Source organism: Rhinoraja longicauda, chromosome 26 (assembly GCF_053455715.1).
Source record: "Rhinoraja longicauda isolate Sanriku21f chromosome 26, sRhiLon1.1, whole genome shotgun sequence".
NCBI classification, from domain to species: domain Eukaryota; kingdom Metazoa; phylum Chordata; class Chondrichthyes; order Rajiformes; family Arhynchobatidae; genus Rhinoraja; species Rhinoraja longicauda.
In genome coordinates, this window is record NC_135978.1 from 23,045,698 (window position 1) to 23,060,606 (window position 14,909).

General features: G+C 45.9%; 1 protein-coding gene across 6 annotated transcripts in view; it reads left to right on the forward strand.

Moving 5' to 3' along the window:
- The window catches only part of bcas3 (BCAS3 microtubule associated cell migration factor), a 681,054-nt gene extending 667,155 nt beyond the window's left edge, over positions 1–13,899 (forward strand). For 5 of the 6 annotated variants that reach the window (XM_078422068.1, XM_078422067.1, XM_078422074.1 and 2 more), the window contains one exon: positions 10,762–13,899. In XM_078422068.1, coding sequence (XP_078278194.1) covers positions 10,762–10,910 — 149 coding nt within the window. In that variant the 3' untranslated portion in view covers positions 10,911–13,899. The remainder of the gene's footprint in view (positions 1–10,761) is intronic. The other variant, XM_078422073.1, reaches the window with a different exon arrangement.
- Positions 13,900–14,909: the final 1,010 nt, after the last annotated feature.

Genomic DNA, 14,909 nt, shown 5'->3' on the forward strand with positions numbered 1-14,909 from the left:
GAGTGTAGAATATATTGTTACAGCATTGTAGCATTACAGCTCCAGAGAAAGAGTAGGTTAAAACAAAAAGTATAAGGTCCACATTGAGGTAGGTTGGGAGATCGGGATTACACCCTAGTTCATGGGAAGACCTTTAAGTAGTCTGATAACAAATGGGAAGAAGCTGTTCCTGAATCTGGTGGTAAACGCCTTCAAGCTTTTGTATCATCTGCGTGATGGAATGGGAGGAAGAGGGAATAACTGGGCTAAAAATGATCCTTGATTATGTTGGCTGAGGCAGAATGGCCCTCCGAGGCAGCATGAAGTTTAGATGGAGTTGATTGTGGTGGGGGGGGGGGGGGGGTGGAGAGAGGTTGGTTAATGTGATAGACTGTTGAGATTAAATAGCGCAGAATGGAACTAGTAATGTGCAGTTCAAATCACTGCATGTGTACTTTCAAAATAAAGCTTCTTTAAGACTTAAACTTTGGGTAGAATACCTATTCGAGGAGCGTGTAAAGTTCTGCTGGCTATCATTACTGCCTGTGACTCCATCCCTGCTTAGCCATTGACCCCTGTCTCCATCACTGTGATCTGAGCCATGACTGCCGAAGGTGGTCGCATATTGATTCAGCAGTGAATAGGGACGGCAAGGTGGTGCAGTGGTAGAGTTGCTGCCTTTCAGCGCCCGAGGCCCAGGTTCGATCCTGACGATTGGTGCTCTTTGCACGGAGTTACTCCAGAGTTTGTACGTTCTCCCCGTGACCTGCGAGGTGATCCAGTTTCCTCCTACACTACAAAGACATACAGGTTTGTAGGCTAATTGGCTTGGGAAAATTGTAAGTTGTCCCTTGTGTGTGTAGGATCGTGTTAGTGTTCGGAGGTCGCTGGTGAGCGCACACTCGGGGGGCCGAAGGGCCTGTTTTCGCACTGTATCTCTAAACTAAACTAAAATACCCTCAGGAGGCTATTACCTCTGGACAGGGATATCTGTTCTGATTTCCAATTCATTGAAATTAATTGGACATGGTAACTGCTATGATCAATTCTCCACCCCAATTCTCCCATTGAGTGAGCCTTTGCTAAAAGTGTTTTGCAGAATTTGTGTACACAGGAAACAAGTAAATAGGAACACTACCGAAAGCAGACTCCACCTGTTCTATTTCATTTTTCCACCATTGCCCTCCTGAAAATTGTACACTGGGCTATGATTTCCCCGGGCACCAAACCCATGCCATCTTTCCTGATGTGTCAGCCCACACTGTATCAGCAGGCTGCATCGCCATGGGGCCATTACAGTCAAGCACAATCCAGTTTGGTAACTACCCCTGCAACCGCAGAAGATGCAACACCTGTCCCTATACCTCCTCCCTCAAATCTGTCCAGGGTCCCCGACAGTTCTTTCAGGTTAGGCAGAGGTTCACTTGCACCTCCTCCAACTTCATCTACTGTATCCGTTGTACTGTATCAAGATGTGGACCGGCATTTCCCCACCTCTCTATCCCTCCCCCACCCAAGTCACACCAGCTTCTCGTTTTCACCCAACAAACAGCTAACAATGGCCTGTTTCCTTTAGCATCGTTACTTTTTTTCATATCTTTCATTCACTGTTCTTTATCTCTCCACATCGCCGTCTATACCTCTTGTTTCCCTTTTCCCCAACTAGTCTGAAGAAGGGTCTTGCCCCGAAACGTCACCCATTCCTTCTCTTCAGAGATGCTGCCTGTCACTCCAGCTTTTTGTGTCCATCTTTGGTCACTGAGCTGGATGAGTTAACAAGGTCCCAACAGGAAGTCTTCAGCAAAGGTTAGGGGACAGTTAAACACATTGTTATGTATTCCAAAGTACTTCACATTCCAATAAAATGGATCCCAATGTTATTATTACAGATTAGAAGGCAACTATTTACCTAATTCAGCAGCTTTGCAGGTAACACATTTATTGTAAGGGGCAGCAGAGTGACACTGCTGGTGGAGCTGCTGTGTTGCAAAACCAGAGACCCAGGTTCGATCCTGACCTCGAATGCTGTGTGAAGTTTGCATGTTCTACCTGTGACCGTGTGAGTTCCCTCCCGATGCTCCAATTGTTACCCACATCCGAAAGACGTGCAGGTTTGCAGGTTAATTGGCCTCTGTAAATTGCCCCTAGTGTGTAGGAAGTGTAGGTGGGATAACATTGAACTTGTGTGAACTGGTGACCAATGATCGGCATGGACATAATAGGCCAAAGGTTCTGTTTCCGTGTTGTCTCTCTAAAACTAAAATGTCCTCAAAGGGATAATGAGCCTGGAAAGAGCAAGTATGGCGAATATTTCCCTTGCCTTCCACTTACCAGGTAGTAACCAGTGGACACAAATTTAAACTACAATAAACATCAAAGGGATCCTAAAGAGCCTGTACCACTTAGGCAAGTTTTTAGGCGACTGCCAGAGTCGTAGCAGGTCGCCGAAAAACCGGCGACTGGACCCCCCCCTACAACAATGCCTACGACAAGCTAAAACAACCTACCACCTAGTCGACGTCAAGCTACCGACAACCGGCAACCCAATCGTCGTGAGTAGGACGTCCACATACGACCGCACCTACGACAACCTACGATGACACCTACGATAACCTACCACCACAGAGGCGACAACCGAAGTCAACTTACATCCACCCGCGACAAGCTATGACAAACTAAGACCCTGAAGACTGAAGACAACTGAAGACAATTCACTTTTCTTCACGTTTGAAAGTGATGCCCTGAGAAACTACTCTGAAGGACAATAACTTCTTACATCAATTTTTCGTCAAAATGTCAAGAATTTCCTTTATTGATATTGAAGCAAATAAAATGTTTTAAAAGGTTGATAAGAACATACAACAGTGCATACAAACATATTGTAATGAACTTCAATAAATCTCAATAAACTTCAAACTTTAAAATTCAAACTTTAAACAGAATACAAGTGCAAAAACACACAAAACCTAACATCATTTATGGACACATTAGACTGATGGGTGATCAGATCAAGTCCACACTTGGAATTCACCGAAGTCATCACCGGCGACAACCTACATCACCTGGCGACAACCTGCGACAACACCTACGTCAGGATCCGTCAAGCTACGATCATTGGCGTCAAACCCACCGTCACGGAATTTTTTTTAACATTCTGAAAATCCAGCGGCGACCAGAAAGACTCTTTGGAGACAAACTCACGATCATACAGGCGACACCCCCGGTGACCATGTGGTGACAGCCTAGTCGCCTAAAAAATTGCCTAAGTGGGACAGGCCCTTCATCGTGAAGAGGAAAAATATTTTCCCTCAGCAGGTTATTGTGATCAGGAATGTGCTGCTGAAAGGATGATATAACCAGATTTAACAAATCCTTCAAAACGGGATGGGACAGTTCTTCAGACTGATTGGAGTGGGGGGGTGGGGGGGGGGGGGGGAGGAGGGAAAGCTGGAAAAGAGAGGCAGGTAGTGGGGCAAAGCCTAGCAAGTGGTAGGTGAATGCAGGTGATGGAGGGTTTAATTGGAAGATGGGTGGAGTTAGTGGAAAAACACTAAAGAGGTGAAAATGAGGCAAAAGGGTGTCAGATGTAGAGAGAAGAGGAGGAGTGAAATGCAGAGCCGGAGGGAGAGATGTGGCTGGAAGGGGGCAGGGAGCGGGGAAGGAAGGCAAATACAAAGGAAATGGGGGATTTGGGGATGGGAGATGAGTAAGCAAAGAAGGGGATAGAGCAAGGACAAGTGTGATTAATTGGAAGGCAAGTTAATATCTTCTAGTTTTTGGATCGTCAGTTTTCTTTTCTCCTCAGCATTGGCAGTGTGTCTAGCACTGAACAGCAATAAACTGCAGGGTCTCATATTCAATTTGCCCCAGTATTGTTGCAAGTTGTATCAGCTGAGGGCTGGTTCTATTTATCTAATGATTCCACGCTGTTCAAAAGCTCAGGAGGATCAAATGTGCTCAGATCAATTTTCTGCCATTTGGAACAATAGGTTTGGACTTGCCACGAGCTGTGCAGCCTAGATCCTCAACAAACCTGCCGCAATGCTCAGGCAATGGAGATTCACCCAAGATGGCTGCCCACTAGGACGACACCATGAATATTCCTCCTGCCCTTTGTGAATTCCCAAGTCAGATTGTCCATTTTATGGAGACAAAAGAAAACAAGAAACTGACAATGCTGGTTTACCAAAAGAGACACAAATGGCTGGATTAACTCAGCGGGTCAGAAGGCATCTCTGGGGAACATGGTGAAGTTTTCGGTCAGGGTCCTTCTTCAGACTAATGTTTTGCCTGGCGATTGCAGTGTGCATTCAATAAACCACTCCTCACATCTCATCTACATAGAATTCTCACAAGCCACAATTCATCTGTTTTGGCAGCTTTTCATAAGTGCCACGAATAATGTTATAGCCAAGTGCCCCACCCAATTCGCAATAGCAAATAGATTCTATCCCATATTGTCAGCATAGTGAGATGCATACAACCTCCCTCCCACACCCAGGAGACTCTGTTAAACAGGTGCCACTGGAGGAGGGAAATCTCCTAATCCCACGGATTGCAAACTCAAGGGACGGGATGCAATGGGAAATAGCTCCGAGTTTGACTGTAGCTTTGGACCGGGTGCGGTGCATTCACTGCCCAGACCGGAAACGTCTAACATGAGACAGCTGCTCTGAGTGCCAGATGAAAATAAAAATCTGACGGGATAAGTCATGTAATAATGTGGGATATTTCATTGTTGTCAACACAGAATCAAATTAACTTCCTGAATTCAGCACAAAGATTGAGAGGAGGAGTTCGTCACTGAATGATAGAGTGAATTTTTTGTCAAACATTTGGAAGTTCAAAACCGGACAAAACAAGGCTTCTGCTCCATTCCCCCTCTTTGTACAATCATCCCCTATTTCCAAGTCCCCCTTTTTCCTTTCATCCCCCCTCCTTCCCCTCCCACCCCTTCTACCCATCTCAACGCCCTCAGCTTTCAATTTTACTCCATCAAATGAGCTACTGAGTTCCTTCAGCACATTTGTTTGCTCAAGATTGCAATATCTGCAGTTTCTGGTGTCTCTCAGGTTCCATGCACGATACTTTGCCTCCCTTTCACCCTTCCTCTTCCCAAAGTTGTTGGTTCTCAGTGTCCTGTCACAAGCCACCACACCAGCTGTGCTCATGTTCTCTCCAGGTGATTTTCGGTCATGGTGTCATTTAACATCCAGCTCTATTTTCCCCGAGTAACGTGCTATCTAGAAAAGTGGTGAAGCAACGTCATGGAATTATACTTGTAAAATAACAAATTTGTCGAGCATTAGGGAAACAACAGGAAAGTGGGGCCAATTTGATCGTTCTTTCCAAGAGCTAACGCAGCTACTAAGCTATTTAAGTTGAATGGCCTCCTTCTAAGCTATTTCATTCTGTGTGCCGTAATTTCTGTCTGTAAAGAGCAGTGACCATCCACACTCTACCTATTTGCCTTCACCTTGTGTCATCTCTGGGTGGAGTTTGTAAATTTTGTATAAAATTGCAAATAATTTTAATCTACAGATCAGTCTTGACAGGATTTAAGATATGACTGCTCCTGCATGTTCCCTTAAAGTTGGTTGTTGGAGAATTTTGGGTCACAGCACTTGTAATAACTTTACCAGTATCTGTCCAAGGTCCCATAACTGACGTTTCAACGGGAGGGCTTCGAATCCAGCTTGGCAGTCCACAATTCAATCTCCCTGCGGAATGGAATAGTAATACCAGCAATGGAGGACATTGAGGGACAGTTCACACGTACTGTAGTATCTGATTATCAAATCTGATAATAAACATCAATACAATCCAGCGATACACAAGTTTAACTTGTGGGGCAGCACAGTGGTGCAGAGTTGCTGCTTTACAGCACTTGCAGTGCCAGAGACCCGGGTTAGATCCCGACCACGGGTGTTGTCTGTACGGAGTTAGTACGTTCTCCCCGAGTCCGCGTGGGTTTTCTCTGAGATCTTTGGTTTCCTCCCACACTATGACTCCAAAGACCTACAGGTTTGTAGGTATAAGTGTGAAAAAAAATTGTCCCTGGTGGGGGTTGGGTAGTGTTAATGTGCGGGGATCGCTGGTCAGTGCGGACTCAGTGGGCCGAAGGGCCTGTTTCCACACTCTATCTCTAAACCAAACTAAAAACGAAACTATAACAGGTAGACCAAAGAGAAAAATACCAGTGTGTAGAATAGAGTTTTTGGCTTTGTAGTGTAATGCTTCCAGTGAAAATGAATGATGTCCACAATGAGATAGGTTGGAAAATTGGGATTACACCCTAATTTACGGGAGAACGATTCAGAAATCTGTTTACAGCAGGGAAGAAGCTCTTGCTGAGTCTGGTGGTACATGCTTTTAAGCTTTTGTATCTTCTGCCCAACGAGGATAGGGAGAAAAGGAAATGACCAGGATGAAAAACTTCCTTGATTATGTTGTCTGCTTTCCCGAGGCAGACTGAAGTGTAGATGGAGATGATGGTGGGGAGTCTTGCCTGTGTGATGGACTGTGCTACATCCACAACTCTGCAATTCCTTGCGAACTTGGGCAAAGCTGTTCCCTGACCAAGCTGTGATGCAACCCGATTTCTCCGGTGCATCTGTAGAACAAAGAACTGTACAACACAAGAACAGGCCCTTTGGCCCACATTGTCTGTGCCGAGCATGATGCCAAGACCATCACTTATCTGCCTGCGCATAACCCAGATGCCTCCATTACCCACATATCCATATGCCTATCAAAAAGTATTTTGAATGCCACTAATGTATCTGCTTCAACCCCCACCCCCGGCAACACAATCCAGGCACTCACCATTCTCTGTGTAAGAAACATGCCCCGCACATCTCCTTCAAACTTTGTCCCTCTCACCTTAAAGCTATGACCTCTAGTATTTGATGTTTCCATCCTGGGGAAAAAGATTTTGACTGTCAGAAGTTGCTAAGAGGCATTGAAGACATGCCAAATTTATTTTGTTTCTTGAAGAAGTAGAGGTGTTGGTGTGCTTTTTTGGCCATAGTTCAATGTAGTTAGTCCAGGACATATCGTCGGTAATATTTCCATCTCGGAACCTGAAGCTCTCAGCCATTTGCACTTTGCACCATCGATGTTGATTGAGGTTTTATATCACATAGAATTCACAACCATTCCATCTAATAGTTCTGTGCTGGTGTCGATAGGCCAGGAATCTCAATCCATCCCACTCCATCAGCTCATCTTCATCTCATCCTATCACCAAATCCTCCATTCCTGTACTTACCTTGGCTTCAACTGTGTGACTTGCCTCAGCTACTCCTCATGGAGAGGTGTTCACTCTTCTCACTGTCCTCAATGAGGAAGTTTTGTTTTCTTAAAATTCTTACCATTTATTAGTGCCTGTCAGAGAAACCACTTGATTCCACCTCCCTACAGTAGAATCTGAAAATGTCTCCTTTCAGACCCAGTAAAGAGGTTCTGGGTTAATACAAAGAGCAGAAAATTTGAAGTTAGTATTAAAAGAAAGTAAAACAAGCATCCAAGTAGTGTTTGCAGGCACTGAGCCCGCGATTGGCTGTGCTGGATTGCATGTGCTATTCTCTGTCAGATCCAGTGATTTCACTAGGTGCTGAGTTATTGTTCTTCACCCAGTGCTTGCTAGTTTACTTGCCTTCAGCAGTCAGCAGGCCCAGGTTACTGCTCAGGCAGCCTGTCCTTTCAAGTCCTTTGAAACTCTCCATGTGCTCCCTCTGGCACTTTGTCAATCAGTTCTCGGTCTCACTTGGGCCATGCGTTAACTTAAGAGGAGGCATTTCCAAAGAGAAAAGCCTAGGCCCGGCCATGGAGGGTGGCAGAACGACACTAATGGGGTACATAAACACAGTGCCTGTCCCTCCCTTTTTTCCAGCTCAGGAAACAATACCCAGGTTTGCACTCAGTCCAATAATCAAAAGCAAACTTCAAGCATAATTGCAGATGTTGACTATTAGTGTATGGGTTTTTTAGCCAAGGCAGTGAGCCAGTGAGTGGGGAATAAGGAGCAGCTCAGTGTCGTTTTCACTCAGCGCTTTTTAGCAGAGTCGTCGTTTCAGCTTTGAGCAAAAGTTGCTTCCAGAACCTGATGACTCAGTGCGTAACCGCACAGTCCGGCGTGCAACTGAATCACAGAGCCTGCTTCGATCTCTGCACTGCGCTGAGTTTGTTGATTCCACTCTGGTGACGCACCCCTGGTTAGTTGCCCCACGTCAGGGAGAAAATCACGAGGAGTCGGACTGCGTTCCTATTTCAGGAGAAGACCTCGCTGCCCTCTCGTGCAAATTGAGGAAATCCCGTTGCACTACTGTCAAAGAAGAGCAGGAAAGTGTTCTGCCCTTATTTTATCCCCCAATAACACACAAACAAAATACAATTCATTGTTGTCTGTGGGAGTTTAAGACTTACAAATACCACACTGGTTTCCTTCATTAAAGCAGTGATTACACTTCACTGCTTCAGGGCTCCAGTGCTAATAAAACGTTTGTAAGATTCAGGGTCTTGACACAAAACGTCAATCATCTTTCCGCCTCCACAGATGCTGCGTGACCCACTGAGTTCCGCCAGCGGTCTTTTGCTGACTTACAGTATCTGAACATCTACGGATGTCTCTGTCGGATTATTCTTTCTTCCCAATAAAATCAAAAAGTGCAGAAAAAGTCAGCAGGCAAGGCAGCATCAGTGGAAAGTGAAGCATTTAATGTTTAAGATCCTGAACCCTTCATGAGAACTGTGGAACTCTCCTCTTTCTCAGGGTAGCCCGGGTTGAAATGTTAACTGGCTTTCTTTCCACTGATGCCATCTTGACCTGTGTTTTTCTTGCGCATTATGTTTTTATTTCAGACTTCCAGCATCTGCAATGTTTTGCTTTGATCTTAATTTTTCGTTCTGATCATTATCTCGTGACACACGCCTTGGGCAGTAAATTGGTGTAGCGGTAGAGCTGCTGCCTTGCAGTGCCAGAGACCCTGGTTTGATCCTGATTACGGGTGCTGTCTGTACAGAGTTTGTACATTCTCCCCATGTGCATGTGGGTTTTCTCCGGGTGCTCCGGTTTCCTCCCACACTCCAAAGACGTACAGATTTGTAGGTTAATTGGCTTTGGTAAAATTGTAAATTGTCTCCAGTGCATAGGATAGTGTTGGTGTCCGGGGTGATTGCTGGTCAGTGCGGACCCGGTGGGCCGAAGGGCTTGGTTCTGCACTGTATCTCTCTACTGTTCTATGTTCTAAAAGAAAGCTTGTGGATAAACATCAGGCATGACCAAGATTGACATTATCTTTGCTGTAACTCACCATCAGGACAATCGAGATTACTTCCGGTGGAGGAGAATAAATGGTGATGTGAAACAGGGAATCAAGTGACACAATAGTACTTCAATCCCGGTTCTATTAAATTCTCAGTAATCCCCGGATTTCCATGGCAGGGTTTATAATTTAGAATTTATGCAAACAAAATAAAGATGAAAATTTAAAAAAATTGCAAATGAATGAAATCTGAAATTAAGTCGGAAAGTGTGGGAAACAATCAGAAGGTCAGTCAGCAGCCATGGACAGAGAAACAAAGTTAACACTTCGGTTCCACGACCCCTCAGAATAGGTGTGCGGCTTCAACCTGAAATGTTAACTCTTGTTTGCTTTGCAGCTTATGGCAGACCTGCTAATTGTTTTTAACGTTTTATAGAACATAGAACAGTACAGCAAATGAACAGGCCCTTTGGCCCACAATGTCTGTGCCGACCATGATGCCAGGTTAAACTAATCTCCCCTGCCAGCATTTGATCCATATCCCCCCCCTCTCCCCCCGCCCATCACACCATACCCTGCATATCCATGTGCCTATCTAAAAGCCTCTAAAACACCGCTATCGTATCTACCTACCTCCACCACCACTTTCTGCTTTTATTTCTCTGAACACTGTGGACTTCAGTCAATACAAATTACATGGGCTTTGAGAACAGGTTGCCAGAGCAGATGTTCAGACTCCAAGGCCAATATTGATCTCTCAACCACGATCACAAAAATCAGATTACCTGGTCAGTTTCTTACTTGTGGCTTGCAGGAATTTATTATATGCCATTTGGCTTTTATTTTTCCTCTCTTTGCGACAGTGACTGTAGATTAAAACGTACTTCGTTGGTTCTGAAACTTTGGTACATACCAAGGTCGTGGAAGACTTTGTGGATACCCTTTCTCCTTTCTTTCCATCCCTTCACCTAATCCTTGGTTATTGAACCAAGGGGTCGTTGGTGCCTGCAAATTGCCTCTCTGCCTTCAGTAGAAACACAAATGACTGCAGATGCTGGAATCTTGAGTAAATCACAAAGTATCTGAACTCAACGGGTGAGGTAGCATCTGGGGAGGAAATGGACAGATAATGTTTCGGGTCAGGACCCTTCATCAGACTATCACAAGAAATAGAAGCAAAAGTAGTCCATTTGGTGTCTGCTCCCTTATTCAACAAGATCACGGCTGATCATAGACAATAGACAATAGGTGCAGGAGTAGGCCAATCGGCCCTTCGAGCCAGCACCGCCATTCAATGTGATCATGGCTGATCATTCTCAATCAGTACCCCGTCCCTGCCTTCTCCCCATATCCCCATATCATTTACTTCAGCATCAATTTCCTGCACTGACCTCGTATTCCTTGATTCCCTTAATATCTAAGTTAGCAGAGAAAGCAGAAGTGTCGAGGGAGGTTATGTTTTCCTACTGATCCCTGTGTCCCGTTGGCTGAAAGACTTCTCTCCTTTCTCTTGCAGAGCTTCAACGAGAGGGGAGCATCGAGACCCTGAGCAACAGCTCGGGTTCCACCAGCGGAAGCATCCCACGCAACTTTGAAGGTTACCGCTCACCACTGCCCACCAACGAGAACCAGCCACTCAGCCTCTTCCCCTCGAGTTTCAACTGAACCACGTTGCTTCTCCCTCTCCATACCCATCTCCTTCAGCCACCTTCTTCCTCGCCCTGGTACCTTTGTATTCTCTCACTCCCCTAAATCCCTCCATTTATCCCTCCCCCAAACCTTTTTCCTCCTCAACCTGCTCTTTTCCAAACTTCCCCCTCACTATTATCAAGGTCGGTAGTGTCCTGCGCACTAGGAGCCAAATCTAACCAGCTCAACAAAGTGGACTTTTGGGAACCTATCTTGCTGCATTCAGTAACTGCCGCAGAAAGACGCTCATCCAAATTGTGGGCGCAGTCACCGCTTTAACTTAGTTCACAGCTTGCAGCATATTGTGAAGTGTGAAAAAGTGTGTGCAGGCTTTCCTTACCTCTACATCTTACTGAATTCTCATTTACAGATACTGACAAAGGGAAGAGCTAAGGTGCTAAATCAAAGACTTAAAAACATCATTTCATGTTATGTCAACTTTTTTCTTATTTGCCACACTTTATTTCTGGGGTGAGAATAGTCACTGTTGCCTGACTACAAATGTTAAATTGATGCCCTTTAGGTTTCATTAAGAACCTGTTGTTACCTAAAGATTTCCCACTCCTATGACGATTTCTATGACTGGTTTGCTTACATTAAAACACACAGGAATCATTTGTTCACTGACTCCAATTACATCCGTAACATCTGAGTGCTACTGACCGCCTTGGGGGTAGAGTTGGACGAGATGATTGGGATACTTCAAGTCCCAGGCATTCACTGACGAAACAAGAAGAATCACAGAAGTAAATTGATTACAAACAATTCATTGAATGTTTACTTGCCAGACTCTGAGGTCCCTGCGCTCCAATTGTTCCAGTGATGTGGTCAGGACACACTGGATCAATAGAGATACTTTATAAATCACTGGTCAAATATTTAAAAAATAAAGATGTGCAGGGAATTCTAGTGGGAGACATTGCAGGAAAGAAAAACAAAGTGCCAGCAGTAAGATGTATTAACCAGCATCTGCAATTTGTTGTGTATTAACCAACATCTGCTGTTCTTTGTTTCTACTTCTAGATTTCCAAATATCCTTTTATTTACTGTTTTACTAATAGGGAATGTTATTTCCAACCGTGTCATCTTTCCCACAATTCAGCTTAGCCATTATTCTTTTAAAGCACCAAACAGGAGTCTTCGATTGAATCACCCCTCTGTTTCTCTGTCCAGGGCAAGCAGACCTGAGATCCCTGGAACTGGGGTCTCTCAGAGGAACTGACCTACAAATCTCTGGGTCAGAAGTTTCAGGGAAGTCGACAGTCTGTGGGAACCAGGACCCAAGGGGAGTGCTGATGGGCCTTGGATACAGGTTCCAAGGGGGGTTCCTGATCTGGAGTGTGGGATCCTGAGGTGCTCAGGGTTTTTGTGTCCCACAGTGATGGTCTTTGGGCTGGTTCCACACGTGATCCCCCTGGACATCCTCCAACTGGCATTTTATGGGTCAGAAAGGGAACTTTTAATGTCAATCTGGAAGTGGGCTGGAGAAGTCCTGATATCACTCTGGGTTCCGTCCCGAAAGTGGGTCTTGGTTAACAAACAGAAGCAGGACCTCAGACGCTCTTTGTTCTGCTCTCTGACTCACAACGAATCTCATAGCTGACACGGCCTCCTTAGCGAGGTCACTTCACCCTTCTGCCAAGCCCAGTTCCAGGCCCATGAACCGTAAGAAAGAAGCTTGAAAAGGATCCAGGAACCAACACTGTTGCTATGGGCCCTGCTCTGATCAATAATGGCTTCCTTTGTGAAAATATTTGTGTTCCTGCTTTAATATTCATTCCTTTTAAGGAGTAAAATTTCTGAAGATATGTTTCTGTAACACAGTGATGCACAATGGCTATGCTGCCAGTCTATGGCACATCACTGATACACAGTGGCTATGCTGTCTATGGTATATCACTGATACACCACAGCTATGCTGCCAGTCTATGGTATATCACTGAAACACCATGGCTAAGCTGCCAGTCTACAGTGTTCCACTGATACATTTGACTGCCATCAATACACTGAGGTTCCATTGCCAGACATAGAAGACACCACCTGCTCAATGGATTTTGTCTTTAAAGTTAGGAAAATTGTATTTCTCTTTTAAACATCATTATTGCCCCACTGAGATGGGCACCTTTACAGAGCCTTCGCATTCTCTGCCAGGAACACACACTACTTTTAGCGCTACCCTGACAAAATGCGGGCAGTCCTAAACCTGCTGTTGCCAACACTCATCGGCAAGAGACGCTGGAACACTGGCAGGTGATGGGATCATGCTGTGCTCCAGGTTGCAGGTTGAGCGTGCGAGTGCGGCACTCGACTGGAGCTGGTGTGCGTCAGCCCCTGGAAGACTGTCTCATCCAGCACTGCCAACATAATCTGCGGCCCTTACTTCCTTCGCTCAGACTGGGATATGCCTGAGAGACAGGCTAAACAACCACAACACACAGACCACAAACAGCATCATGGAGATTTGCTGAATGAATCATCTGCAAACACGTCGGTCCAGCGGCAGCACTCGAGAGGCCCTCGGAGGAGGGTGAATCTCTTGCAAATTAGTTTAATTCAAACAGAATTGCTTTTGTTTTCATTAAGAACAGTTCCTTTGTGCAATCACAGCCATTCGTGACATTACAAGGCAATCACTTTGCCCATCGTGTACATGCCGACTGAGACAAGTGCCTTTCACGTCCCATCTCTTGGGTCGTAACCTGATCGGCGGGTAAATTGGTCACATTGTTACTTTATAGATACGTCGAGGTTTAATGTCAGGTTTCATCTGCTCAGGTTTCTGGTCTTACAGTTAATTTCAAGTGGGGAGACAGGGCCTACTTTCAGGTCAGGAGCCATGGAGACCCAGCCACATTGGGGACAGGACCTATGGGCAGGGCCGTTTTTACAGCATTATGGGCCCCCGGGCAAAGCAGTGTACTGGGGCCCCTACCGTTACTCTCCCCCACCCCCCTTTCCCTACCAGCCCCCCCCCCCCTGTCGTGCCGGCGAAAAGCACTTACCGAAAAGCACTTAGCGATGGACTTAGGGTGCTACATTGTTGCGAAAAGCACTTACAGATCGCTGTGAGAAGCACTTAGGGACCGAAAATGTTGCGAAAAAAGCGCTTATTGAACCTACATTTTTAAAGTAGTATTTATTTATTGCAAGTCACTTAACATACACAGATCAGCATGGGGCCCCTATGCTCGTGGGCCCCCGGGCAAGTGCCCATCAGGCCCATGCGTTAAGACGGCCCTGCCTATGGGTACCCACCACCCTGGGGGCCAGGTCCCTCAGTCGCCCACCCTGCCCGAGAGATGGGGTGCTTGTTCATCCACCCACCCATGGAAACACGGGCCCATGGGCACCACCCACTCTGGTGTGTGAGGCCTATGGACATCGAGCCGCACTGGAGGCCGGTGCCCCTGGTCAAACACCCACCTTGGGTAGTTGAGGGTCTCAGTCAACCATCCATCCAGAGGATGGAATCCATGCATGCAAAGGGACAGGGCCCAGAGCCAGCTGATTGGAACCATAAGCACCCACCCATTCTGGGACCCAATGACACCCCATTCTCTTCAGTATGAGAGAGCTTCAGGGGTTCCATCATTGCATTTGGTCCCACGTTGGTAGCCTGAACAGGCTGTGGCTTCCACTGGGACCGGCTTTGGTTTGGTCAATTCCCATTGGCACCAACTACCATTGATATATATGTGCAAGTTTTGCATGAAAGATCATTTTTTGATTGGTGAATCAGCCAAGGCGCGCCTGCTGGCTGCTGAGAGCTGAATACAATCAATAATTCAAGCAGGCATATCCCAGAGAAATAACTCATTAGGTTTAGGGATCCTAGTTGACATCCACTCTCATACCTCCACCACCACCTCTCCATTAGGGACAGCTCCCGCTGCATCTCTCGCCATCTCCTCGTCCTGAAGTTGGTCACAGGGTCCCTGACCTGTGAACCGTTTGTGGCCTGAGTTACCACACGAC